The following is a 27,284-nucleotide window of genomic DNA, read 5'->3' on the forward strand; positions in this document are numbered from 1 at the left end:
CCTACCTCATCCCCATATTGTTTTTATTATTTACTATTCTGATCTTTTGCACACCAGTATCTCTACTTGCACATCATCATCTGCTCATTTATCACTCCAGTGTTAATCTGCTAAATTGTAATTATTCGCTCCTATGGCCTATTTATTGCCTACTTCCTCATGCATTTTGCACACAATGTATATAGACTTTTCTCTACTGTGTCATTGACTTGTTTGTGTTATTGGCTTGTTTATTGTTTATTCCATGTGTAACTCTGTGTTGTTGTCTGTTCACACTGCCATGCTTTATCTTGGCCAGGTCGCAGTTGTAAATGAGAACTTGTTCTCAACTGGCCTACCTTGTTAAATAAAGGTGAAAAAAATTAAAATAAAACTACCTCCCACTTTTCATATGATTCGTCAATGTTTTCTACTTTCAGGTTGTGGTGTGTGTCTCTGCTGGCTACAGACATAGTGCTGCTGTAACCAACGATGGAGAGCTGTACACCTGGGGAGAAGGTGACTTCGGCAGACTGGGTAGAGTTCCTGTTCTTTTCATTTCAAACCTTCATTTCAAACGTTGTATGGAATTGACACTGCAAGCCAACTCATATACAGTGGGGCAAAAAAGTATTTAGTCAGCCACCAATTGTGCAAGTTCTCCCACTTAAAAAGATGAGAGAGGCCTGTAATTTCATCATAGGTACACTTCAACTATGACAGACAAAATGAGAAGAAAAAAAAATCCAGAAAATCACATTGTAGGATTTTTAATGAATTTATTTGAAAATTATGGTGGAAAATAAGTATTTGGTCAAGAACAAAAGTTTATCTCAATAATTTGTTATATACCCTTTGTTGGAAATGACAGAGGTCAAATGTTTTCACACACTGTTGCTGGTATTTTGGCCCATTCCTCCATGCAGATCTCCTCTAGAGCAGTGATGTTTTGGGGCTGTTGCTGGGTAACACGGACTTTCAACTCCCTCCAATGATTTTCTATGGGGTTGAGATCAGGAGATTGGCTAGGCCACTCCAGGACCTTGAAATGCTTCTTACGAAGCCACTCCTTCGTTGCCCGGGCGGTGTGTTTGGGATCATTGTCATGCTGAAAGACCCAGCCACGTTTCATCTTCAATGCCCTTGCTGATGGAAGGTTTTCACTCAAAATCTCACCATACATGGCCCCATTCATTCTTTCCTTTACACGGATCAGTCGTCCTGGTCCCTTTGCAGAAAAACAGCCCCAAAGCATGATGTTTCCACTCCCATGCCTCACAGTAGGTATGGTGTTCTTTGGATGCAACTCAGCATTCTTTGTCCTCCAAACACGACGAGTTGAGTTTTTACCAAAAAGTTATATTTTGGTTTCATCTGACCATATGACATTCTCCCAATCTTCTTCTGGATCATCCAAATGCTCTCTAGCAAACTTCAGACGGGCCTGGACATGTACTGGCTTAAGCAGGGGGACACGTCTGGCACTGCAGGATTTGAGTCCCTGGCGGCGTAGTGTGTTACTGATGGTAGGCTTTGTTACTTTAGTCCCAGCTCTCTGCAAGTCATTCACTAGGTCCCCCCGTGTGGTTCTGGGATTTTTGCTCACCATTCTTGTGATCAATTTGACCCCACGGGGTGAGATTTTGTGTGGAGCCCCAGATCGAGGGAGATTATCAGTGGTCTTATGTCTTTCATTTCCTAATAATTGCTCCCACAGTTGATTTCTTCAAACCAAGCTGCTTACCTATTGCAGATTCAGTCTTCCCAGCCTGGTGCAGGTCTACAATTTTGTTTCTGGTGTCCTTTGACAGCTCTTTGGTCTTGGCCATAGTGGAGTTTGGAGTGTGACTGTTTGAGGTTGTGGACAGGTGTCTTTTATACTGATAACAAGTTCAAACAGGTGCCATTAATACAGGTAACGAGTAGAGGACAGAGGAGCCTCTTAAAGAAGTAGTTACAGGTCGGTGAGAGACAGAAATCTTGCTTGTATTGTAGGTGACCAGATACTTATTTTCCAACATAATTTGCAAATAAATTCATAAAAAAATCCTACAATGTGATTTTCTGGATTTTTCTAATTTTGTCTGTCATGGTTGAAGTGTACCTATGATGAAAATTACAGGCCTCTCATCTTTTTAAGTGGGAGAACTTGCACAAATGGTGGCTGACTAAGTACTTTTTTCCCCCACTGTATCATCATCAGACAGAGCAACTTTCAGTGACTTCTAGATGTATTAGAAATTAAATGTATGATTATTATTATCAGACAAGTAAAAGTGATGATGGACGATGACAGTCTTTCCCTCTGTCTCTCCAGGCCACAGTGGTGGCCACAGTCATGACAGTCTTTCCCTCTGTCTCTCCAGGCCACAGTGGTGGCCACAGTCATGACAGTCTTTCCCTCTGTCTCTCCAGGCCACAGTGGTGGCCACAGTCATGACAGTCTTTCCCTCTGTCTCTCCAGGCCACAGTGGTGGCCACAGTCATGACAGTCTTTCCCTCTGTCTCTCCAGGCCACATTGGTGGCCACAGTCATGACAGTCTTTCCCTCTGTCTCTCCAGGCCACAGTGGTGGCCACAGTCATGACAGTCTTTCCCTCTGTCTCTCCAGGCCACAGTGGTGGCCACAGTCATGACAGTCTTTCCCTCTGTCTCTCCAGGCCACAGTGGTGGCCACAGTCATGACAGTCTTTCCCTCTGTCTCTCCAGGCCACAGTGGTGGCCACAGTCATGACAGTCTTTCCCTCTGTCTCTCCAGGCCACAGTGGTGGCCACAGTCATGACAGTCTTTCCCTCTGTCTCTCCAGGCCACAGTGGTGGCCACAGTCATGACAGTCTTTCCCTCTGTCTCTCCAGGCCACAGTGACGGCCACAGTCATGACGATGTTTCTCTGTCTCTCCAGGCCACAGTGACAGCCACAGTCATGACGACCTTTCTCTGTCTCTCCAGGCCACAGTCATGACAATGTTTCTCTGTCTCTCCAGGCCACAGTGACGGCCACAGTCATGACGATCTTTCTCTGTCTCTCCAGGCCACAGTGACGGCCACAGTCATGACGATGTTTCTCTGTCTCTCCAGGCCACAGTGACGGCCACAGTCATGACGATGTTTCTCTGTCTCTCCAGGCCACAGTGACAGCCACAGTCATGACGACCTTTCTCTGTCTCTCCAGGCCACAGTCATGACAATGTTTCTCTGTCTCTCCAGGCCACAGTGACGGCCACAGTCACGACGATCGTTCTCTGTCTCTCCAGGCCACAGTGACGGCCACAGTCATGACAGTCTTTCTCTGTCTCTCCAGGCCACAGTGCCGGCCACAGTCGTGACGATGTTTCTCTGTCTCTCCAGGCCACAGTCATGACGATGTTTCTCTGTCTCTCCAGGCCACAGTGACGGCCACAGTCATGACAATGTTTCTCTGTCTCTCCAGGCCACAGTGACAGCCACAGTCGTAACGTGCCTACGCTGGTGAAGGATATCAGTGGAGTGGGTCAGGCGGCCTGCGGTAGCTCTCACACCATGGCTGTGGCTCAGGACGGACGCATGGTGTGGTCTTTCGGAGGGGGAGATAACGGTATGATACAGAGATTATGATGTCATTCGGGGGGGGGGGTGATGTCCTTCTGAGGGGGAAATAACGGTATGATACAGAGATTATGATGTATTTTTTTTTTTGGGGGGGGGGGGGGGGGGGGTGATGTCCTTCTGAGGGGGAGATACCGGTATGATACAGAGATTATGATGTAATTCGGGGGGGGGGGGGTGATGTCCTTCTGAGGGGGAAATAGCGGTATGATACAGAGATTATGATGTAATTTGGGGGGGGTGGGATAATGTCCTTCTGAGGGGGAAGTAACGGTATGATACGGAGCTGACAATGGTTCTCTGAGGGGGAGATAACAGTATGATACAGAGATGATAATGTTCTTTGGCGAGGGAGATGACCGTATGATACAGAGATGATAACGGTTTGATTCAAATCAAATGTGATTAGTCACACGCGCCGAATACAACCGGTGTAGTAGACCTGTGACCTGTGTCTCCTGAGGGGGAATAGGTTTTGTCGTGCCCTATTCATGACTGACTTGGTGTGCTTGGACCATGTTAGTTTGTTGTTGATGTGGACACCTAGGACCTTGAAGCTCTCAACCTGCTCCACTACAGCCCCGTCAATGAGAATTGGGGATGTGCTCGGTCCTCTTTCTCCTTTATCTTGATCATGTTGAGGGAGAGGTTGTTGTCCTGGCACCACACTGCCAGGTCTCTGACCTCCCTATAGGCTGTCTCATCGTTGTCGGAGATTCAGGCCTACCACTGTTGTGTCATCGGCAAATTGAATGATGGTGTTGGAGTCGTGCCTGGACGTGCAGTCATGAGTGAACAAGAAGTACAGGAGGGGCCTGAGTACGCACCCCTGAGGGGCCCCTGTGTTGAGGATCAGCGTAGCGTGTGTGTTGTTACCTACCCTTACCATCTAGGGGCGGCCCGTCAGTAAGTCAGAGACGATAATGTCCTTCGGAGGGGGAGATGAACAGTTGAGACAGAGCTGATAATGTCCCTGGGCTGGTCCAAACACTTGTACAGTATATGACATTTCACTTAATCTCTCCTCTAAATACCAGACACTAACAGGACACATTATTAAAATACTCTTATCACGCATTCTCCCAACCTCCATTTCAAACCGTCTGTTTTACAGTAGCTATGGTCATGGTTAGTCTGGGCGCCAGTCTGGAATTGTCGTGTCAAACAACAATGGCAACGGAATTGGCAAAAAACACAAACTGATCTGGGACCAGGTTACCAAATCAAATCAAATCAAATTTTATTTGTCACATACACATGGTTAGCAGATGTTAATGCGAGTGTAGCGAAATGCTTGTGCTTCTAGTTCCGACAATGCAGTAATAACCAACGAGTAATCTAACCTAACAATTCCAAAACTACTACCTTATACACAGAAGTGTAAAGGGATAAAGAATATGTACATAAAGATATGTGAATGAGTGATGGTACAGAACGGCATAGGCAAGATGCAGTAGATGGTATCGAGTACAGTATATACATATGAGATGAGTATGTAAACAAAGTGGCATAGTTTAAAGTGGCTAGTGATGCATGTATGACATAAAGATGCAGTAGATGGTATCGAGTACAGTATATACATATGAGATGAGTATGTAAACAAAGTGGCATAGTTTAAAGTGGCTAGTGATACATGTACAGTGCCTTGCGAAAGTATTCGGCCCCCTTGAACTTTGCGACGTTTTGCCACATTTCAGGCTTCAAACATAAAGATATAAAACTGTATTTTTTTGTGAAGAATCAACAACAAGTGGGACACAATCATGAAGTGGAACGACATTTATTGGATATTTCAAACTTTTTTAAGAAATCAAAAACTGAAAAATTGGGCGTGCAAAATTATTCAGCCCCTTTACTTTCAGTGCAGCAAACTCTCTCCAGAAGTTCAGTGAGGATCTCTGAATGATCCAATGTTGACCTAAATGACTAATGATGATAAATACAATCCACCTGTGTGTAATCAAGTCTCCGTATAAATGCACCTGCACTGTGATAGTCTCAGAGGTCCGTTAAAAGCGCAGAGAGCATCATGAAGAACAAGGAACACACCAGGCAGGTCCGAGATACTGTTGTGAAGAAGTTTAAAGCCGGATTTGGATACAAAAATATTTCCCAAGCTTTAAACATCCCAAGGAGCACTGTGCAAGCGATAATATTGAAATGGAAGGAGTATCAGACCACTGCAAATCTACCAAGACCTGGCCGTCCCTCTAAACTTTCAGCTCATACAAGGAGAAGACTGATCAGAGATGCAGCCAAGAGGCCCATGATCACTCTGGATGAACTGCAGAGATCTACAGCTGAGGTGGGAGACTCTGTCCATAGGACAACAATCAGTCGTATATTGCACAAATCTGGCCTTTATGGAAGAGTGGCAAGAAGAAAGCCATTTCTTAAAGATATCCATAAAAAGTGTTGTTTAAAGTTTGCCACAAGCCACCTGGGAGACACACCAAACATGTGGAAGAAGGTGCTCTGGTCAGATGAAACCAAAATTGAACTTTTTGGCAACAATGCAAAACGTTATGTTTGGCGTAAAAGCAACACAGCTCATCACCCTGAACACACCATCCCCACTGTCAAACATGGTGGTGGCAGCATCATGGTTTGGGCCTGCTTTTCTTCAGCAGGGACAGGGAAGATGGTTAAAATTGATGGGAAGATGGATGGAACCAAATACAGGACCATTCTGGAAGAAAACCTGATGGAGTCTGCAAAAGACCTGAGACTGGGACGGAGATTTGTCTTCCAACAAGACAATGATCCAAAACATAAAGCAAAATCTACAATGGAATGGTTCAAAAAGAAACATATCCAGGTGTTAGAATGGCCAAGTCAAAGTCCAGACCTGAATCCAATCGAGAATCTGTGGAAAGAACTGAAAACTGCTGTTCACAAATGTTCTCCATCCAACCTCACTGAGCTCGAGCTGTTTTGCAAGGAGGAATGGGAAAAAATGTCAGTCTCTCGATGTGCAAAACTGATAGAGACATACCCCAAGTGACTTACAGCTGTAATCGCAGCAAAAGGTGGCGCTACAAAGTATTAACTTAAGGGGGCTGAATAATTTTGCACGCCCAATTTTTCAGTTTTTGATTGTAAAAAAAGTTTGAAATATCCAATAAATGTCATTCCACTTCATGATTGTGTCCCACTTGTTGTTGATTCTTCACAAAAAAATACAGTTTTATATCTTTATGTTTGAAGCCTGAAATGTGGCAAAAGGACGCAAAGTTCAGAGGGGCCGAATACTTTCGCAAGGCACTGTATTACATAAAGATGCAGTAGATGATATAGAGTACAGTATACCACGTTGTTCAGGGTGACTGATTTTGCTGTATTTGTGTGGCAGGTAAACTGGGTCACGGGGACACTAACCGTGTGTACCGGCCCAAGGTGATCGAAGCACTGCATGGGTTCATCATCAGGAAGGTGTGTGCCGGGAGCCAGTCATCTCTGGCTCTGACCTCTGCTGGACAGGTACGGTACTGCACACTCAACGCCCCCTAGTTCATGTTTTTTAAAACGTGATATCTGCTCATCCTGCTACAGTATGGCAGCTTTAAACCAGCTAAATAAACACTGCGTTAGGTAAAATATTAACATACATTTTACATTCGGTCTTATTTTCTCACAGCTAAAGGCCTCATAGTCATTTTGTCTACTGTTCTTGAATCGTGATCTCATTGTTCCCTCTCAGTCATTTTGTCTACTGTTCCTGAACCCTGATCTCATTGTTCCCTCTCAGTCATTTTGTTGACTGTTCCTGAACCCTGACCTCATTGTTCCCTCTCAGTCATTTTGTCTACTGTTCCTGAACCCTGATCTCATTGTTCCCTCTCAGTCATTTTGTCTACTGTTCCTGAACCCTGATCTCATTGTTCCCTCTCAGTCATTTTGTCGACTGTTCCTGAACCCTGATCTCATTGTTCCCTCTCAGGTATTTGCGTGGGGCTGTGGTTCATGTTTGGGCTGTGGTTCCTCTGAAACCACATCTCTGAGACCCAGGTTCATCGAAGAGCTCAGTGTGACCAAGATTATTGATATTTCCTGTGGGGACAGCCACTGTCTGGCTCTGTCTCATGGTGAGAGACTAACAGATGGCCATGTTTGTGAAAGTTCTTCATGGGTCTACAATGATACCGTTTAGCCTACCATCCATCCTCTTCGTCATACGGATCCAGTAAATACAGACAATAACACATTATTTATTATTAACTGGCTGGTTCGAGCCCTGAATGCTGATTAGCTGACAGCCGTGATATATCAGACAGTATACCACGGGTATGACAAATTACGTTGGTCACCAGTTTATAATAGCAATAAGGCACCTCGTGGGTTTGTGGTATATGCCCAATATACCACCGCTAATCGCTTTATCCAGGCACTCCGCGTTGCGTCGTGTTTAAGAACAGCCCTTAGCTGTGGTATATTGGGCATATACCACACTCCCTCGTGCCTTATTCATTAATTATAACACATTTTAAAGCCTCCTAACATTAAAGTGCAAAACGCATTAAAGTGCAAAATTAGCAAAACGCATGACTTTTTCGGCTACTTGTAATAACATAAACTTGACTTGAAGACATTGAAAAATTGGACACATGCACATTCTTCTATTCCCTTCCTCCTGTCAGAAAATGAGGTGTATGCTTGGGGGAACAATGCCATGGGGCAGTGTGGCCAGGGACACACCTCTACACCCGTCACCAAGCCGAAGAAAGTGATTGGTCTAGAAGGAGTGTCAATCCAGCAGATCACCGCTGGCACTTCCCACAGCCTGGCCTGGACCGCTGTCCCCACCGACAGGTATGAAGGAGGACCTCGGGGTCTTTGTTCATTTGGAAAACAAGTATTTATTGGTTCAAATGGGTTTTACCTCCCTGTTTCAGCGTTTTCTCTTCCAGTGATGCCTCCTGAACACTACCCAGAAAGAGTAACCGTTTGATTTGAAAACAGTCAAGCTAGCTATATGTATTCAAGCCACATTCTATCCTTGTTTGATGGATGAAAAAAAACAAAAAAAAGATCTTCCGTCTGACAGCTATTTGTCCTCTTGTATCTGTGTTCTTCTGATCTCATCTTGCAGCTCAGGCATTGCATTATTCATTGATTTGTTTATAAAAATGAGTTATTCCTGGACAGGCAGGTTGCTTGTTTCATTATTTATTTCCTTATTTAATTTTTTATTTTCTCCTGGGCTGGACAGGCAGTTGGTGGCATGGCATAGACCGTTCTGTGTGGACCTGGAGGAGAGCACCTTTACCTACCTTCGCAGTTTCCTGGAGAGATACTGTGACGGGATAGGAGGAGAAATGCCCCCTGCACCCTTCCCTTCCAGGAGGTAAAACAACATGCCCCCTGCACTCATCCCCCCCCAGGAGGTAAAACATCATGCCCGCTGCACTCATCCCCTCCAAGAGATACAACATGCCCCCTGCACTCATCCCCTCCCAGGAGGTAAAACATGCCCCCTGCACTCATCCCCTCCAAGAGATACAACATGCCCCATGCACTCATCCCCTCCAAGAGGTACAACATGCCCCCTGCACTCATCCCCTCCAAGAGATACAACATGCCCCCTGCACTCATCCCCTCCAAGAGGTACAACAACATGCCCCCTGCACTCATCCCCTCCAAGAGGTACAACATGCCCCCTGCACTCATCCCCTCCAAGAGATACAACATGCCCCCTGCACTCATCCCCTCCAGGAGTTACAACATGCCCCCTGCACTCATCCCCTCCAAGAGGTACAACATGCCGCATACACTCATCCCCTCCAGGAGGTAAAACAACATGCCCCCTACACTCATCCCCTCCAGGAGGTAAAACAACATGCCCCCTGCACTCATCCCCTCCAGGAGGTAAAACAACATGCCCCCTGCACTCATCCCCTCCAGGAGGTAAAACAACATGCCCCCTACACTCATCCCCTGCACTCGTCCCTTCCAGGAGGTAAAACAACATGCCCCCTGCACTCATCCCCTCCAGGAGGTAAAACAACATGCCCCCGGAACTCATCCCTTCCAGGAGGTAAACCACATGCCCCCTTCCCCTCCAAGAGGTAAACCACATGCCCCCTTCCCCTCCAAGAGGTTAAACAACATGCCCCCTTTCCTCTCCAAGAGGTAAACCACATGCCCCCTTCCCCCTCCAAGAGGTAAAACATGCCCCCTATTAGTAAGAGCGTGACTCTAGTAAGACCAAGGTCATGGGTTCAATTCCTGCAGTGGTCAACAAACCTAATTGTGTATGTCAAAACAGAATAAGCATTTACACCTTGTCTTACTGTAATCACTTTCGAGATAACAGGGCCAATGATCTTACCAACACAACATTAGCACAAAGGCCTCTCCTGAGAGGAGTGATCGTTTTATATGGTTATGAACGCTCCCTCTGTCTCTTCCTCGCTCCCTCCCTCTATTCAAGGGGAAACTTGGCACAAGTCTAGAGGCATGTAGTGAAGCTGGAGGACATATGGCCTCATCTGAAGGACAGTTACTGAGACTCACTATCTCTTGCTCTCTCGCTCTCCTCTCTCTCCCCTCCCTCTGCCTCTCTCTCAGGGAGCACCACCAGTTTGTCTTGCTGTGTATGAAGCTGCTGTCCATACACCTCTCTCTAGCCCATGCTGGGGGCACAGGGGCAACAGTACTAGGGGCCCAAGGGAGGCCCCTCCGAAACCTGCTCTTCAGGCTCATAGACTCCAGTGTACCTGAATCTATACAACAGGTACAACAGACACGATCAATGTCACCATATCAAGCATATCTTAGTAAAGGCACCGTAGCTAGATTTGTGAAAGAAGTAACTAAAATGGTAGTAAATATTCAAAGCTTTTCAATAGACTCATTAGAACTACTAATGCAATTGTTTGCAGGCATTCAGAGTCTACTATTTTCTGTTGTATATATCCCCAGAGGTCCCCAGCCAGTGCTGAACTATCACTAAGGTGTGTGTTGTGTGTGTTCCCCAGGCGGTGATGAACACTCTGTCCATCGGAGCGTCTCTGCTGTTGCCCCCCCTCAGGGAGAGAACTGAACTGCTCCACTCACTGCTACCTCAGGGCCCAGAGAGCTGGGAGAGCCTCTCTAAAGGACAGGTAGCTAAACACACCTAGCCTAGCCTACTGCTACCTCAGGGCCCAGAACTGGGAGAGCCTCTCTATAGGACAAGTAACTTAGCACACCTAGCCTAGCCTACTGCTACCTCAGGGCCCAGAGAGCCTTTCTAAAGAACAGGTAGCTAAACACACCTAGCCTAGCCTACTGCTACCTCAGGGCCCAGAGCTGGGAGAGCCTCGCTATAGGACAAGCAACTTAGCACACCTAGCCTAGCCTACTGCTACCTCAGGGCCCAGAGCTGGGAGAGCCTCGCTATAGGACAAGCAACTTAGCACACCTAGCCTAGCTTACTACTACATCAGGGCCCAGAGAGCCTTTCTAAAGAACAGGTAGCTAAACACACCTAGCCTAGCCTACTGCTACCTCAGGGCCCAGAGAGCCTTTCTAAAGAACAGGTAGCTAAACACACCTAGCCTAGCCTACTGCTACCTCAGGGCCCAGAACTGGGAGAGCCTTTCTAAAGAACAAGTAACTAAACACACCTAGCCTAGCGCTACCTCAGGGCCCAGAGCTGGGAGAGCCTTTCTAAAGAACAGGTAACTAAACACACCTAGCCTAGCGCTACCTCAGGGCCCAGAGCTGGGAGAGCCTTTCTAAAGGACCGGTAACTAAACACACCTAGCCTAACCCTTCATGTCCTACCACCCTCTCCCCCTAGCGTCTGCAGTTGGACATGGTTCTGAACAGCCTCCAGGAGCAGTCCCATGTGGCCTCTCTGCTGGGGTACTCCTCTCCTGGGGAGCTGACTGCTGGGGCTGGCCCCCTGGGGCCACCCCTGACCTCCAGCCCAGACCGGCCCAGCCCCAGCCCAGAGGCCCTCCACGACCATCTCCACCTGGCTGAGATGCTGCTCAAGACCCTGTTGCTCAGCATCGGATTCTACACGGTACAACTGGCATTTTTAAAATGTATTTATTTATTTATTTTACCTTTATTTAACCAGGCAAGTCGGTTAAGAACAAACTCTTATTTTCAATGACTGCCTATGACGGCCTGTTCAGGGGCAGAATGACAGATTTGTACCTTGTCAGCTCGGGGATATGAACTTGCAACCTTTCGGTTACTAGTCCAACGCTCTAACCACTAAGTGTACAGCATTAACACTTATTTGTGTGGAATAGATTAGAAACGTTGGTTGTGGGATCTATTAAATAGTTTGTGGACCATCACAAGTATGCTGTAGTTTTTCCCTTTTGTATGAATGAAACCTGATGGGTGTTCGTTAAAAACACCATGTCTCTAGCTTCTCATCTATACGTGTGTCAGCAAAAGTTTAATAGAGGGTTGTAACTGGAGCTGGGTAATAATGGACTATCTCCTGCTGCTTCCTGCCTGCCCTGCAGGAACGGGCGTTTGGTGAGCTGGAGAAGAACAGTGACAAGCAGCAGTCCAGCCGGTCCCAGAGACAGACAGATCCTCCCTCTCACTTCCACCACCTCTTGTCAGCCCTGCACAAACACCTGCTGGCCCATTGTTACAGCCAGACCAACACAGAGGTACTGGTCCATTGTTACAGCCAGACCAACACTGAGGTACTGGTCCATTGTTACAGCCAGACCAACACAGAGGTACTGGTCCATTGTTACAGCCAGACCAACACAGAGGTACTGGCCCATTGTTACAGCCAGACCAACACACAACACAGAGGTACTGGTCCATTGTTACAGCCAGACCAACACAGAGGTACTGGTCCATTGTTACAGCCAGACCAACACAGAGGTACTGGTCCATTGTTACAGTCAAACCAACACAGAGGTACTGGTCCATTGTTACAGCCAGACCAACACAGAGGTACTGGTCCATTGTTACAGCCAGACCAACACAGAGGTACTGGTCCATTGTTACAGCCAGACCAACACAGAGGTACTGGTCCATTGTTACAGCCAGACCAACACAGAGGTACTGGTCCATTTTTACCTTCTACTGTACATGGTTAGATTTTCTTTAGTTTGACATTCTACAGATTTAGCGTGAGATACGTTGCTGCTGTATCCTGGAGCCATCTTGGAAAAGTGATGTAATATATTATTGAATTAAAAAAAAATATGCAGGTTGCTGTGAGGCGCTCAATTCCTTACTTCCGCCTGTCTTACCCCTCTAGGATGACAGCAGTGTGACGTTGCTCCACAAACACCTGTGTCTGCTGCTACCTTACACTGCCGAGACCTTCAGGAGGTCCACCATCTTACTGGAGGAGAGCTCTCTGGACAAGCACGTCATCCACAAGCTACACAGTAAGAGATCGATGCCTTATACACCCATATGAATATAAGAGTTTATCCATATGTATAGGGCCTATATATGAGCCCAAGCCTGAAAAAAAACCAAAAAACTGAATCAAATAATGATTGTGCCGTTATACAATTACATAACCCACCGCATATTACACCTGGCAGAGAAACATTTTTAAAAAAAAGACTGATTGAAGATATATTTGCTACATAAATGGTCTAGCCTAAATTAGACCATTAGACCACTACAACCTACAGTTGTAGTGAATTAGTATTTGATTTTGAATACCCTAGTAAATAGGGCATTTTTTTTGTAGTTTTCATAATGAATAGGCTGACCCATGACCTTTTAGCAACAGAATGTCACCACCGTGCGTTTCCATCTGCTCTCTCTCCTTCATTCCTTTCTCCAGTGTGCAGAGAGAGGAGATGTCAACAGTTGAATGAAATATCTTTCTTTATGAAAACATGTTTACAATCGATGTTCCTGAGCAGATTTCACTTAGTTTCCCAAATTAAGCGCTGGGTAGCTTCAGGAGCAGGTTTTTCTTTTAGAGCACATGGCATAAAGAATTTGGATGCGATAATATCACCTGTCGCACGGCGAAATATGAGTGAAACGACTCGGAGGGAATGTGGCATCCAGTCGCTTTTCCAGTGCGTACGGATGACATGTATTTTTCCCCTTGCCTCTGTTCCTATCGATTTGATAATGGCCCCTTTTTTTTTTTTTATCAAAACTAATTTGACATATTAGTAAAGACGAGATTAAATTGAGAATAGTCTGATGGGTGAAAATATGATCACTTGATTAGAGAACAGCGTGTGCAGCCAGAGGCAAGGAGCCGAGAGCAAGCTTCTTTTTTTGTTGCTACTTTCTCAAATCCTCAATAGCCTGTAGTCAGACCATACAGTGCCTTGCAAAAGTATTCATACCCCTTTGGCGTTTTTCCTATTTCCTTGCATTACAACCTGTAATTTAAATTGATTTTTTATTTGGATTTCATGTAATGGACATAGACAAAATAGTCCAAATAGGTGAAGTGAAAAAAACAAAAAACAATGCATATGTATTCACCCCCTTTGCTATGAAGCCCCTAAATAAGATCTGGGGCAACCAATTACCTTCACAAGTCACATAATTAGTTAAATAAAATCACATGATCTGTAACATGATCTCAATGTATATATACACCTGTTCTGAATCTGCAACACCACTAAGCAAGGGGCACCACCATGCAAGCAGCACCATGAAGACCAAGGAGTTCTCCAAACAGGTCAGGGACAAAGTTGTGGAGAAGTACAGATCAGGGTTGGGTTATACAAAAATATCAGTAACTTTGAACATCCCATGGAGCACAATTAAATCAATTCTAAGAAATTGAAAGAATATGCCACCACAACAAACCTGCCAAGAGAGGGCTGCCCACAAAAACTCACAGACCAGACAAGGAAGGCATTAATTAGAGAGGAAACAAAGAGACCAAAGATAACCCTGAAGGAGCTGCAAAGCTCCACAGCGGAGATTAGAGTATCTGTCCATAGGACCACTTTAAGCCGTACACTCCACAAAGCTGGGCTTTACAGAAGAGTGGCCAGAAAAAGCAATTTCTTAAAGAAAAAAACAAACACACACGTTTGGTGTTCGCCAAAAGGCATGTGGGAGACTCCCCAAACATATGGAAGAAGGTACTCTGGTCAAATTGCTGCTAAGAAGTGAAGCATGCTGTGGGGATGCTGTGGGGATGTTTTTCATCAGCAGGGACTGGGAAACTGGTCAGAATTGAAGGAATGATGGATGGCGTTAAATACAGTGAAGTTCTTGAGGGAAACCTGTTTCAGTCTTCCAGAGATTTGAGACTGGGACAGAGGTTCACCTTCCAGCAGGCCAATGACCCTATGCATACTGCTAAAGCAACACACGAGTGGTTTAAGTGGAAACATTTAAATGTCTTGGAATGGCCTAGTCAAAGCCCAGACCTCAATCCAATTGAGAATCGGTGGTATGTCTTAAAGATTGCTGTACACCAGCGGAACCCATCCAACTTGAAGGAGCTGGAGCAGTTTTGCCTTGAAGAATGGGCAAAATCCCAGTGGTGAGATGTACCAAGTTTAAAGAGACATACCCCAAGAGAATTGCAGCTGTAATTGCTGCAAAAGGTGGCTCTGCAAAGTATTGACTTTGGGGGGGTGAATAGTTATGCACTCAACTTTTCAGTTTTTTTTTGTGGTAATACGGTCACTGCAACAGCCCTAAATACAACTTTTTCCTCATTTGTGTTACTCAACTGGAGACGTAGCGGCCTTGACGTACCACATAAGCTGACAAAGCTCTTCTGAATCTCCCTCCCTCCTCTCTCCCTCCTAGCGGTGCTCCTAAGCTCTGTAGCGGGCAGCCTGCTGTGCCAGGTCATGTATTCCCTGTTGCTGCTACCCCTGTGGGTGGTACGCCCGCTGCTCACCCACCTGCTCTGTCTGCTGGAGCACCTCAATGAGTTCAACTGCCTGCTGCCAGACACTGCCCTGCTGGAAGAGAGGGAGCTGGAGGCAGCATGTTCCGGACAGCTGGGTAGGTGTCGACTGGAGGTCGTGTGTTCAGGACAGCTGGGTAGGTGTCGACTGGAGGCCGTGTGTTCAGGACCGCTGGGTAGGTGTCGACTGGAGGCCGTGTGTTCAGGACCGCTGGGTAGGTGTCGACTGGAGGCCGTGTGTTCAGGACAGCTGGGTAGGTGTCGACTGGAGGCCGTGTGTTCAGGACCGCTGGGTAGGTGTCGACTGGAGGCCGTGTGTTCAGGACCGCTGGGTAGGTGTCGACTGGAGGCTGTGTGTTCAGGACCGCTGGGTAGGACATTTAGGGGGGTAACTTCGTCCCCAGACTGGCTAATTGCCCAAAGCGTGTCTGGGAACAAGATTACTAGGGGGAGACCTCCTGTTTCATTACTACTGGTTTCAAGCCCCTGACAGTATGCACCACCCGACCAGTCATGGATAGCCAATGGCATTGTTCTGTTGGGACACTGAGAGACAGGAGATCATTTAATAAACAGGAAGCAAAATAACTTTTTGCATGTTAACAGAATGTCTGATTTTAAGATGATTGCTGCTAAGGAGTAGAAAATGTAGTCCAGGAGTCCAGGAGCTCCTTATTGTCATGATGTTATGGATTCATTCTGTGCTTCCAGATGACACTGAAAGGGCAGGTCCTAGCCACGGAGGGGCGGAGGACGACGGATGGGTGTGGCTTCTGGACCTGGAGAGATCTGTGGCGCTGGCGATTGGACGCTGCCTGGGCGGGATGCTGCAGGGACCGCCCCCCTCTGTCCAAGAGAGGACATCAGAATACTGGCTGTGTAACCCTCTCCTCAGGAACGGACTGGAGATGGACTTTGAACAACTGGGTGTGTAATGACACACACACACAAACATTGACCTGCATGGGAATGTTTGTTCTAGTAATTATATTTCTATGACATGACACATGCCAACCATTATGACCAGCATCGGTTCAATCTTTAAAAAGATTTCGATCTCAAGTCTAATTCCTGGTCAAGTACAGTAGTCGATCAGAAAATAAACTAGTTGTGGAGTGTTTAGGTTGTATTTTTTAAATGTATTTGATTTAAGGTCAGTTAAAAACAAATTGTTATTTACAAAGACAGCCTACCGGGGAACAGTGGGTTAACTGCCTTGTTCAGGGGCAGAACGACAGATTTTTGCCTTGTCAGCTCGGGGATTCGATCCAGCAACCTTCCGGGTTACTGGCCCAACGTTATGGATAACCACTAGGCTACCTGCCACCCCAAATTCTTCTTTCAACTCCTCACCATGGTAGTAATACCAGTATTGTCCCCTCAGCCAGTAATTTGTAGGTAACAGGGTAAAAAAAAGTCATATTGAGACAAATACGTGTCCACACAATGTTGAGTTCTTCTACAGTTTATTGAGTGCAGAAATTCACCCCGAAGGCCTTCGTCAGGCTTTTCATTGTAATAATAAATGCCTGTGTTATTGTGTGTCTGTCCCTGCAGACTCCAGCACATCGTGGCTCACCGAGGCAGTGCTGCTTGGTTGTCCTGATGCCAAGCTGGCAGACCTGTGTTTGAGCGAGGAGAACAGCATGTTGATGGAGCTGGCTCTAGGATCGTCTAGGGAGCCTGCTGGAGGCCTGTGGAGGAAGATGAAGGAGTACGCCATCAGCAGGGGTAGGGCTAAGAGGAGACAGATGTATGCACACACACGCACGCACACGCACACGCACACACACACACAGATGCATGCACATTCGCATGTACACACACACACACACACACACACACAGTAACACTTGGACATCCTGTGTGGGTGATAATGACTTCAGTGACTGTGAGGGGCTATTCATAAAGTGTGTTGTTTCCAGAGGAAGGACGCTTTATCAGATTATAAAATCATAAAAGCAGTATCTCTTGTCTACAGTGTCTTGTTCTTGGGTACCGCCATTCATTAGAGTTATCCTGAATGAATATGATGCTGACGTCACCATCAACCCAATTCCTTTTTGAGACTTCTGATTTAGAGAGGTCGTAGGTCATTTGTGGCGTTGTGGTTTTGAATAAACCGTTCTGTGTTATAACCTTGGCAGACTGGGATAACAGCGGTCCCTCGGGTGACTCCCTGTTAGAGACGGCGTGTCGCTGCAGCCTGGCTGCTCTCCTCAAACACACAGGGCTACAGGATGAGGCCTACTGGCAGGACAAGTGAGTGGAGCTGCTTAAATATGCTGTGATAGGATTTTCAAATACAGAGATACAAGTTTTTCTTAAAGGGATACTTCAAGATTTTGGCAATGAAGCCATTTGTCTACTTCCCCAGAGTCAGATGCACTCGTGGATACCAATTTTATGTCTCTGCGTTGCTAACTCACGCTATCCCAATTGCTGGCTAGCTTTAGCACAATGACTGGGAGATTATAGGTATCTGCCAGAATGGTAGTAGATCCCCATAGACTTCCAGTCATTGCGCTAATGCTAGTTAGCTTTGGCTCACCAAACGACCTCTATCTTCCTTCATACTGGACACAGAGACATACTAATCACATCCATTAGTTCATCTGACTCTGGGGTAGTAGACAAAGGGCCTCATTGCCAAAATACCAATGTATCCCTTTAATTCTCAGGTACTGAAACCCTACATTTGACCCATTTCTGACTTCATTTCAATCTGTGGCTGGATATTTTATGAGATGTATCCAACATGGGTCTCTAGAGCAGATGAAATGGCTCCAGTCCTTCAATGTGTATTGTGTGTGCCAGGAGAATGATCATAACATATCATATCATAACGTAATACCTCTTCTCCTTGTCAGGTACGAGCCGTGTGAGATGCTGATAGAGATCTATGAGATGGTGTATAAGATCAGGAGTGCTCTGCTGGCACATAAAGACACTCCAGTGACTACAGCCAACACACAGGCCCTGGCTAACAGTAAACAGGTAGGACTACAGCCAACACACAGGCCCTGGCTAACAGTAAACAGGTAGGACTACAGCCAACACACAGGCCCTGGTTAACAGTAAACAGGTAGGACTACAGCCAACAAGCAGGCCCTGGCTAACAGCAAACCGGTATTACCCATGAACAGATAGCTACTGGACAGATGTGCAGGACTATTAGCCAGGATTCTTCCTATGGCATTGAGGACGACACCACATCAGTCATTGGCTTCATCAATAAGTGCATCAATGACGTCGTCCCCACAGTGACCGTACGTACCCCAACCAGAAGCCATGGATTACAAGCAACATCCACACTGAGCTTAAGGGAGGAGCTGCCGCTTTCAAGGAGCGGGACTCTAACCTGGAAGCTTATAAGAAATCCCGCCATGCCCTCTGAACCATCAAACAGGCAAAGTGTCAATACAGGACTAAGATCGAATCGTACTACACAGGCTCTGACGCTCGTCAGATGTGGCAGGGCTTGCAAACCATTACAGACCAAACCATTACAGACCAACCCCCACACATTGACACTGTACCGGTACCTCCTGTATATAATCTCGCTATTGTTATTTTTGTTATTGTACTGCTGCACTTGAACTACTTGTTACTTTTATTTCTTATTCATATTTTTGTAACTGCATTATTGGTTAGGGGCTTGTAAGCAAGCATTTCACTATAAGGTGAAATGTGACTATTAACATTTGATTAGACTTAATGTCGAGACAGTTTTCTGAATGATATCTCCATTCAACCTGAAGAGCTAACCTGAAGAGCTGTCTCATGCTGTCTCTCATGTAACTGTCTCATGCTGTCTCATGCTGTCTCTCATGTAACTGTCTCATGCTGTCTCTCATGTAACTGTCTCATGCTGTCTCTCATGTAACTGTCTCATGCTGTCTCTCATGTAACTGTCTCATGCTGTCTCTCTTCACTGTCTCATGCTGTCTCTCATGTAACTGTCTCATGCTGTCTCTCATGTAACTGTCTCATGCTGTCTCTCATGTAACTGTCTCATGCTGTCTCTCATGTAACTGTCTCATGCTGTCTCTCATGTAACTGTCTCATGCTGTCTCTCATGTAACTGTCTCATGCTGTCTCTCTTCACTGTCTCATGCTGTCTCATGTAACTGTCTCATGCTGTCTCTCATGTAACTGTCTCATGCTGTCTCTCTTCACTGTCTCATGCTGTCTCTCATGTAACTGTCTCATGCTGTCTCTCTTCACTGTCTCATGCTGTCTCTCGTCACTGTCTCATGCTGTCTCTTCTATTCCTTCCAGAGTCCCAGTGGGCAGGACCGGCAGGAACCGGGTCCCTCTGGTAGAGAGCAGCAGGCGGACCGGGGGAAAGATCAGGACCCTGAGCTGGGGGGTCACAGTGGAGGTCACGGGACTCACCAGGGAGGGCAGTTCCTCCCCACGACTGCAGAACACAACCAGGAGGAGGGGCCAGAGGAGGACACACCCAGCATCAGCAGTATGTACCTGCCGGGTAAACTGGGCCATGTCCTTGGTCTTTGTTTGTCGCATGATGATTTTGAAGTGTAGTACACACACACACTCTCCTACCTAAATCTCCCCATCCCTGTTTGCCAAATAGAGGTTCTCCAGTGCTTCCTGGCCACGCGGGAGGCCATGCAGCTACAGCAGAACGAGACTGTCTACGAGTCTTCCGGGACCTCCACCCTCCCCAGCAGCACAGAGAGCCCCGGTACCCCAGAAAGAGAGCCCCCTAACACGCAGGGCTGGGAGCGGCGGAGGGGGTCTGAAGAGGGCATGTCATTCCCTGTAGCCTGTCACCTGGTTGTGTCCCGCTGTGTGTTTCTCCTCTTGGGGGTCCGGCCCGCGTGGCAGGAACAGAGTGAAGAGACAGGGCAGGCGGAGAGCACTGGAGCCAGGTGAGTGCGTCTGTGGATGGGGGGGAAGGAGTCGGGTGTGTGTCGTGGGTTTGGGCATTGGTGTCTGTGTGTGTGTGTGTGTGTGGGTGGGTGGGGTTGTGGGTCTGGGCATTGGTGTCAATGTGTGTGTGTGGGTTGTGGGTGGGTGGGTGGGGTTGTGGGTTTGGGCATTGGTGTCAATGTGTGTGTGTGTGTGTGTGTGTGTGTGTATTTCAGTACATTAGCCCTAGTATTCATTGTTTTTTTCATCTACTATAAATTACTGGTCTGCTTTCTACAGGAAATCAACTTCATCTACAGATTCCCTGCTCAGCCCAAAGGCCGAACAGAGCAGATTCACCTTGGGCAGTAGAAAACCATCTGCAGGCCAGTCCAGAAACTCCTTCAAGAATAGAATGGGTACTAAATCACTCACTGAATATGATCTAACTATCAATCCAGGAAGTATAGTCACACACAATAGAAGATGGAATGAGAGGTCTAGGCCCAGTTTCTGTAAAGCACTTTGTGACAACTGAGGATGTAGAAAAGGCTTTATAACCACATTTGATTGATTGATTGGATGAGAGGTCAACTATTATAACCCCTGACCTCTGACCCTCCCTCAGGTCTACCACTGTGTTCCCTGGGCATCATGAAGGATGCGTGGGAGCGGCTACGCCAGTGCATCAGCCCCACCACCAGCTCCATGTGCCAGGGCGGGGCGGGCAGCTCGTCCAGCGTGCTCAGCCAGGTCTTTCACTTCCTGTGTGGGAGCCTGCTCCGTCCGACCCCACCCTCCTCGTTACTGGAGAGAGAGGCAGGCAGCCAGGCAGACCCCAAGGCCATCACATTGGCCATGTACCAACAACAACAGAGGGCAGAGGTAAGTATTTATAAAAATCGATACAGTTACACATCGCAATATTATTTTTGGACGATATTATTATCGATATTTGTCTGCAAGTAAACAATTAGTAAAAAAGAATAAATAAAACTACTGTAGGCAGCGTTTGCTAGAGCTAGGTCGGCTTTACCAACGCCACTATTTCTCATCCCATTTGCTTGTTTTCCATCTTGTTTATAAATAGCGAGCTAATGTGTTTTCAGCACTTTTAATTCCATGGCTGATCAAAACTCCATGCTCCATCTTGTTTCCCTGCAGCAGACTTATTAGTGAGCGATTAAATTGTAATAAATACAAATTGCAGTATTGTACCCGAAAAAACATAGAATTGTGAGAAATGCAATACATATCGGTACCTAAGTATTTTTGATATATATAAAGGTCCCTGGCAATTCCCAGCGCTAGAAACGAAATACCTTATTTTAAGTGACTGTGCTAGTGGAGGGGCTATTCTCCCTGCTGCAGCATTGTAGAATCATTATCAAAGACTTGAATATAAGGATATTTATTTATTTTAACCATTTATTGAGAGCACATTCTCTTTTACAAAACAACCATAGTCGTCCGTTCGTTCAACATGGAGGGTTACAATAATGCTAGTAAAACACTATGATTCTCTTGTGCTCAGGTCCGTCTAGAGGCGTTGTGCCAGATCTCTTCCTTCCTGTCTGAGATGGAGGAGAAGAGTAGTGGTTCAGGCTCCTCTCCTCCCTTGCGGTTCCCTGGCTTGTTACAATCTGTTCAACTGCAGTTCCTGTCTGGCTGCTTCGGACTGGGGACACCTATCACAGGCTGCCAGTCTGGAGACAACGACCAGATGTACCACTACACTGTGAGTTAGACCAGATGAACCACTACACTGAGTTAGACCAGATGAACCACTACACGGTGAGTTAGACCAGATGAACCACTACACGGTGAGTTAGACCAGATGAACCACTACACGGTGAGGTAGACCAGATGAACCACTACACTGTGAGGTAGACCAGATGAACCACTACACTGTGAGGTAGACCAGATGAACCACTACACTGTGAGGTAGACCAGACGAACCACTACACTGTGAGGTAGACCAGATGAACCACTACACTGAGTTAGACCAGACGAACCACTTCACTGAGTTAGACCAGACGAACCACTACACTGAGGTAGACCAGACGAACCACTACACTGAGGTAGACCAGATGAACCACTACACTGAGGTAGACCAGATGAACCACTACACTGAGGTAGACCAGATGAACCACTACACTGAGGTAGACCAGATGAACCACTACACTGAGGTAGACCAGATGAACCACTACACTGAGGTAGACCAGATGAACCACTACACTGAGGTAGACCAGACGAACCACTACACTGAGGTAGACCAGACGAACCACTACACTGTGAGGTAGATCAGACGAACCACTACACTGTGAGGTAGACCAGACGAACCACTACACTGTGAGTTAGACCAGATGAACCACTACACTGTGAGGTAGACCAGATGAACCACTACACTGTGAGTTCAGTTGCGTATCATCACTGCACAGGGACACGCACCATAGTAGTAGATAGTAATTACTTGAGCAAACACAAACAAGCTGGATCAGCAGGTAGTCTAGTGGTTAGAGTGTAGAGGTGGCAGGTAGTCTAGTGGTTAGAGTGTAGAGGTGGCAGGTTGTCTAGTGGTTAGAGAGTTGGACCAGTAACCGAAAGGTTGCTGGATCGAATCCCAGAGCTGACAAGGTAAAAATCTGTCGTTCTTCCCCCCTGAACAAGGCAGTTAACCCACTGTTCCTAGGCCGTCATTGTAAATAAGAATTCGTTTTTAACTGACTTGCCTCGTTAAATAAAGATAGAATAAAATGCATTTTAAAAGGTTGACGCTGGTAGTATGAACAATGCGTTAAGGAAGAGGACCCATCACATGTAGAAAAGTAGGTCTGTCCTGTGTGCTGACAAGGACGAGACTCACTGCCGGGTGACAATCGTCATTTCATGTTGATCGTGTAGTATTTTAATGTTACGCCGATTGTATTTCTGTCCCCAGTCTGGGACCCAGTCGGCGTCTATGTTTACCCAGAGAGAGCTGCAGTCTGCTGCCCACACCCTCTACCAGCAGGTGGTCCGAGTCCTGAGACAGAAGGTCCTCACGGAGAGGGAACAGACAGGTTGGGGTCCAAATATATTATAGAACACATTTACTTTAGACTGGTTCAAGATCTGTTTGTTTCCCGGATAGCCAACTCTTTTGGCCATTGGCAAGACGGCACAAACAGATCTGGCTACAGTAACATGACTCCAGGGTCTGCTTCCATACATTTATAAATCCAGATATGTTTGTGATGTCTTACCATCTCGGTCATAGGTGTTGCCTCCACGTCATAAACAGGTCTGGGATCAGGCTAGCAGTGTGTCCACCCAGACTTGAACTATTTTTTTAGTGTATTCCCTCTCTCTTTCTCAGGCTCCTACCAGCCTCTGCTGTTGGCCACAGTGTTTGCCTTGAATTTCCACTACCAGCCAGTAGATCTGGTGGTGGTCTGTAAGTCTGGCATCCTGGAGATCCTGCCGTTGCTGACAGACAACACGTGTGTTCTGATGAACCAGCGCTGGCTGGTAGCCTCTGTGTCAGGAAGCATGCTGCTGAATGGAGCCGTAAAACTGGCCTGTGCCCGGCTACTGCAGATACTGGCCATCGCTGCTAGGTGAGTAGACTCGACAGGGATGAGGAAAGGAAATAGGAAAGAAACTAGGACGCCAGGTGAGAATGCTGCCGAGTGGAGGTGTCGAGCTGGCCTGCTGGAGATGCTGGCCAACGCTGATAGCTGCCTTGTTTAGTGCACAACAGCAGGATATGACATCTAGGATACTTAGAATCCCACCAGATGTATTTATTTAACCGGCGACCTTCTAGTTGCAGACCTGGCTTCTCTAACTTCTAGACTACTTCGCACCTAACTGATGTCCACTGTGTGTGTGTGTGTGTGTGTGTGTGTGTGTTCTGTCCCCCAGTTCGTGTGAGGACTCCCTGCCTCTGGACGTGTCTCAGGCCCTGCTGGATGTGATGTGTGAGCAGCTCCAGAGTCTGTTACACATGGTCCACCAGCAGGAGGCGCTGGAGAACACGGCAACAGAGGAAGCAGACCAGGACACCTCCACTAAGAGGATCCGGATAGAGGGTGAGGCAACGTTAGAGGGGAAAATACTTACTTTTACTTAGGCCTTTAAATTCCATGGCCACATAGGGGGAGATGACCTATTTGTCGCGTAGAGTAGGCTGGTTATGACTTTAATGTGTGTTTGTTCTGAGTAATTTATTTTTATTTTTAGGTATTCACTGTTCCTTATGAACACCATTGTTGTGGCCCAGTATGAGATGTTAGCTGGAGTGGACATAATGTCAGGTGGGATGAACCTTCACAGTTTACATTTCTCTGTAGGGATGGAGATGGTGCGGAGCAGTAGGGTCATTGAGTCTCAGCTCGCTGACTTCTTGGTATTCCTGAGGCGTATCCTGTCGCTAAGGGTGACCAAGAGAGTCTCTGCCTTCATCAAGTGGATCGATCCACTCATGACCATCATCTCACACAAGTGCTCTTCTGGTAAGGGTTGAACGCAGTCAACTCCGTTCTGTTTCTCTTTACACTGCGGAAAATTGTAATTCAGAAGATTGTGGGGATGTGTCATGTCTCTGCACGTGTATCATCTTTTGAAATGTTTATCAAATATAACTTGGTCAGCTGCTTGAAATGGAGATGTGATCTTTCTATTAGGTTCTCCACGATTCCGGAACTTGAGAACCAAACTGTTAGCCTTCCACATTCTGGAAGGTCTGTTACCGGCCTGTTCTGATACAGCACAGATTGAACAGGTGAGACCACAGATTAGTCTACTGTCTCTGTCTGTCTGAGACCACAGAGTAGTCTACTGTCTCTGTCTGTCTGAGACCACAGAGTAGTCTACTGTCTGTCTGAGACCACAGAGTATTCTACTGTCTCTCTGTCTGATACCACAGAGTATTCTCCTTTCTCTCTGTCTGAGACCACAGAGTAGTCTACTGTCTGTCTGAGACCACAGAGTATTCTACTGTCTGTCTGAGACCACAGAGTATTCTACTGTCTGTCTGAGACCACAGAGTATTCTACTGTCTGTCTGAGACCACAGAGTATTATACTGTCTGTCTGAGACCACAGAGTATTCTACTGTCTGTCTGAGACCACAGAGTAGTCTACTGTTTGTCTGATAAAGACCACAGAGTATTCTCCTTTCTCTCTGTCTGAGACCACAGAGTAGTCTACTGTTTGTCTGAGACCACAGAGTAGTCTACTGTTTGTCTGATAAAGACCACAGAGTAGTCTACTGTTTGTCTGATAAAGACCACAGAGTAGTCTACTGTCTCTGTCTGATAAAGACCACAGACTATTCTACTGTCTCTGTCTGATAAAGACCACAGAGTATTCTACTGTCTGTCTGATAAAGATCACAGAGTATTCTACTGTCTCTGTCTGATAAAGACCACAGAGTATTCTACTGTCTCTGTCTGATAAAGACCACAGAGTATTCTACTGTCTGTCTGATAAAGACCACAGAGTATTCTACTGTCTCTGTCTGATAAAGACCACAGAGTATTCTACTGTCTCTGTCTGATAAAGACCACAGACTATTCTACTGTCTCTGTCTGATAAAGACCACAGAGTATTCTACTGTCTGTCTGATAAAGACCACAGAGTATTCTACTGTCTGTCTGTACCTACCAGTTATAAAGCATGGAACTTACTTGTTTTCTCCTCTTCCATTTTTTTCCCTCCCTCCCCTTTTCAGATAGTTGATCAGCTGTTTGGGCTTCTCTCAGTGTGTATGTGGGAGGAGCCTTTAGCTGTGAAGAAGAACCAAGAGAAAACAGCAGAGAGCTCCAACAGGGTATTCACAGTTACAATATCATAGATATTTAAATGAACTTGGTGTGGTGCTTGTTGAGTTTGAGTAATGTGGTCCTGTGTATCTCAGTTGGTAGCTTAATGGTCGTGGGTCATGAACTTACTATAAGGTCGTGGGTCAGGAATGTCTCTGTAAGGTCGTGGGTTAGGAATGTCCCTGTAAGGTCGTGGGTTAGGAACGTCCCTGTAAGGTCGTGGGTTAGGAACGTCCCTGTAAGGTCGTGGGTTAGGAACGTCCCTGTAAGGTCGTGGGTTAGGAACGTCCCTGTAAGGTCGTGGGTTAGGAACGTCCCTGTAAGGTCGTGGGTTAGGAACGTCCCTGTAAGGTCGTGGGTTAGGAACGTCCCTGTAAGGTCGTGGGTTAGGAACGTCACTGAGGTCGAGGGTTAGGAATGTACTGTGAGGTCGTCGGTTAGGAACGTACTGTAAGGTCGTGGGTTAGGAAGGTCGTGGGTTAGGAACGTCACTGTAAGGTCGTGGGTTAGGAACGTCACTGTAAGGTCGTGGGTTAGGAACGTCACTGTCAGGTCGTGGGTTAGGAACGTACTGTAAGGTCGTGGGTTAGGAACGTCACTGTAAGGTCGTGGGTTAGGAACGTACTGTAAGGTCGTGGGTTAGGAACCTACTCTAAGTCACTTAGGATAAAAGCGTATGCTAAATGGTATACATGTTCATGCTGTGTTCCAGGACCCAGGAAGTGAAGATGAGTCTATTCCTATTGGAGACTTCTCCTTTGACCCCTACAAGCTGATCTGCTGCTCGTTGGAGAGCGGCAACGTCCTGTCTCATGGATCAGGAGGGAAGGGGTACGGCCTCGCCACCACAGCCATCAACTCCGGCTGCTTCATATGGAAGGTAAGGGGGGGGGGGGGGGTATTTAAGTACTTTATTTAATGAGGAAAATGTACAGGATAATATAAGATGGATCAGAAGGGAAGGTGTACGGCCTCGTCGCTACCGCCTTGCCACTTCATCACCTCGGGTTGCTTTTTATGGACTGCAGACTGTCTGTACTAGTTAATCAGTGTGTTTGAGAGGATCCATTTGAGCAAGGTGAGGCACAGCATCTCTAATCTGGATCGTACTGAGTAGTAGTAGTATTTTAGGATTCAAGGTGAGGCACAGAATCGCTAATCAAAAATCGAATCAAATTTGATTTGTCAGATGCACAGAATACAACATG

General features: G+C 46.5%; 1 protein-coding gene across 7 annotated transcripts in view; it reads left to right on the plus strand.

The window, feature by feature from the left end:
• Positions 1 to 27,284, plus strand: part of LOC109893614 (probable E3 ubiquitin-protein ligase HERC1) — a 98,716-nt gene that overhangs the window by 14,439 nt on the left and 56,993 nt on the right. For 6 of the 7 annotated variants that reach the window (XM_031826119.1, XM_031826126.1, XM_031826122.1 and 3 more), the window contains exons 8-35: positions 420 to 516; positions 3,411 to 3,554; positions 6,918 to 7,045; positions 7,506 to 7,650; positions 8,203 to 8,374; positions 8,775 to 8,909; positions 10,133 to 10,298; positions 10,543 to 10,668; positions 11,349 to 11,576; positions 12,034 to 12,186; positions 12,792 to 12,924; positions 15,290 to 15,490; positions 16,104 to 16,319; positions 16,950 to 17,123; positions 17,540 to 17,654; positions 18,263 to 18,389; positions 19,674 to 19,884; positions 19,993 to 20,290; positions 20,571 to 20,689; positions 20,899 to 21,155; positions 21,805 to 22,008; positions 23,212 to 23,332; positions 23,629 to 23,869; positions 24,177 to 24,343; positions 24,605 to 24,766; positions 24,938 to 25,035; positions 25,986 to 26,084; positions 26,789 to 26,956. In XM_031826119.1, the coding sequence (XP_031681979.1) occupies positions 420 to 516; positions 3,411 to 3,554; positions 6,918 to 7,045; positions 7,506 to 7,650; positions 8,203 to 8,374; positions 8,775 to 8,909; positions 10,133 to 10,298; positions 10,543 to 10,668; positions 11,349 to 11,576; positions 12,034 to 12,186; positions 12,792 to 12,924; positions 15,290 to 15,490; positions 16,104 to 16,319; positions 16,950 to 17,123; positions 17,540 to 17,654; positions 18,263 to 18,389; positions 19,674 to 19,884; positions 19,993 to 20,290; positions 20,571 to 20,689; positions 20,899 to 21,155; positions 21,805 to 22,008; positions 23,212 to 23,332; positions 23,629 to 23,869; positions 24,177 to 24,343; positions 24,605 to 24,766; positions 24,938 to 25,035; positions 25,986 to 26,084; positions 26,789 to 26,956 (4,605 nt within the window). The remainder of the gene's footprint in view (positions 1 to 419; positions 517 to 3,410; positions 3,555 to 6,917; positions 7,046 to 7,505; positions 7,651 to 8,202; positions 8,375 to 8,774; positions 8,910 to 10,132; positions 10,299 to 10,542; positions 10,669 to 11,348; positions 11,577 to 12,033; positions 12,187 to 12,791; positions 12,925 to 15,289; positions 15,491 to 16,103; positions 16,320 to 16,949; positions 17,124 to 17,539; positions 17,655 to 18,262; positions 18,390 to 19,673; positions 19,885 to 19,992; positions 20,291 to 20,570; positions 20,690 to 20,898; positions 21,156 to 21,804; positions 22,009 to 23,211; positions 23,333 to 23,628; positions 23,870 to 24,176; positions 24,344 to 24,604; positions 24,767 to 24,937; positions 25,036 to 25,985; positions 26,085 to 26,788; positions 26,957 to 27,284) is intronic. The other variant, XM_031826123.1, reaches the window with a different exon arrangement.

Source organism: Oncorhynchus kisutch, linkage group LG6 (genome assembly GCF_002021735.2).
Source record: "Oncorhynchus kisutch isolate 150728-3 linkage group LG6, Okis_V2, whole genome shotgun sequence".
NCBI lineage: Eukaryota > Metazoa > Chordata > Actinopteri > Salmoniformes > Salmonidae > Oncorhynchus > Oncorhynchus kisutch.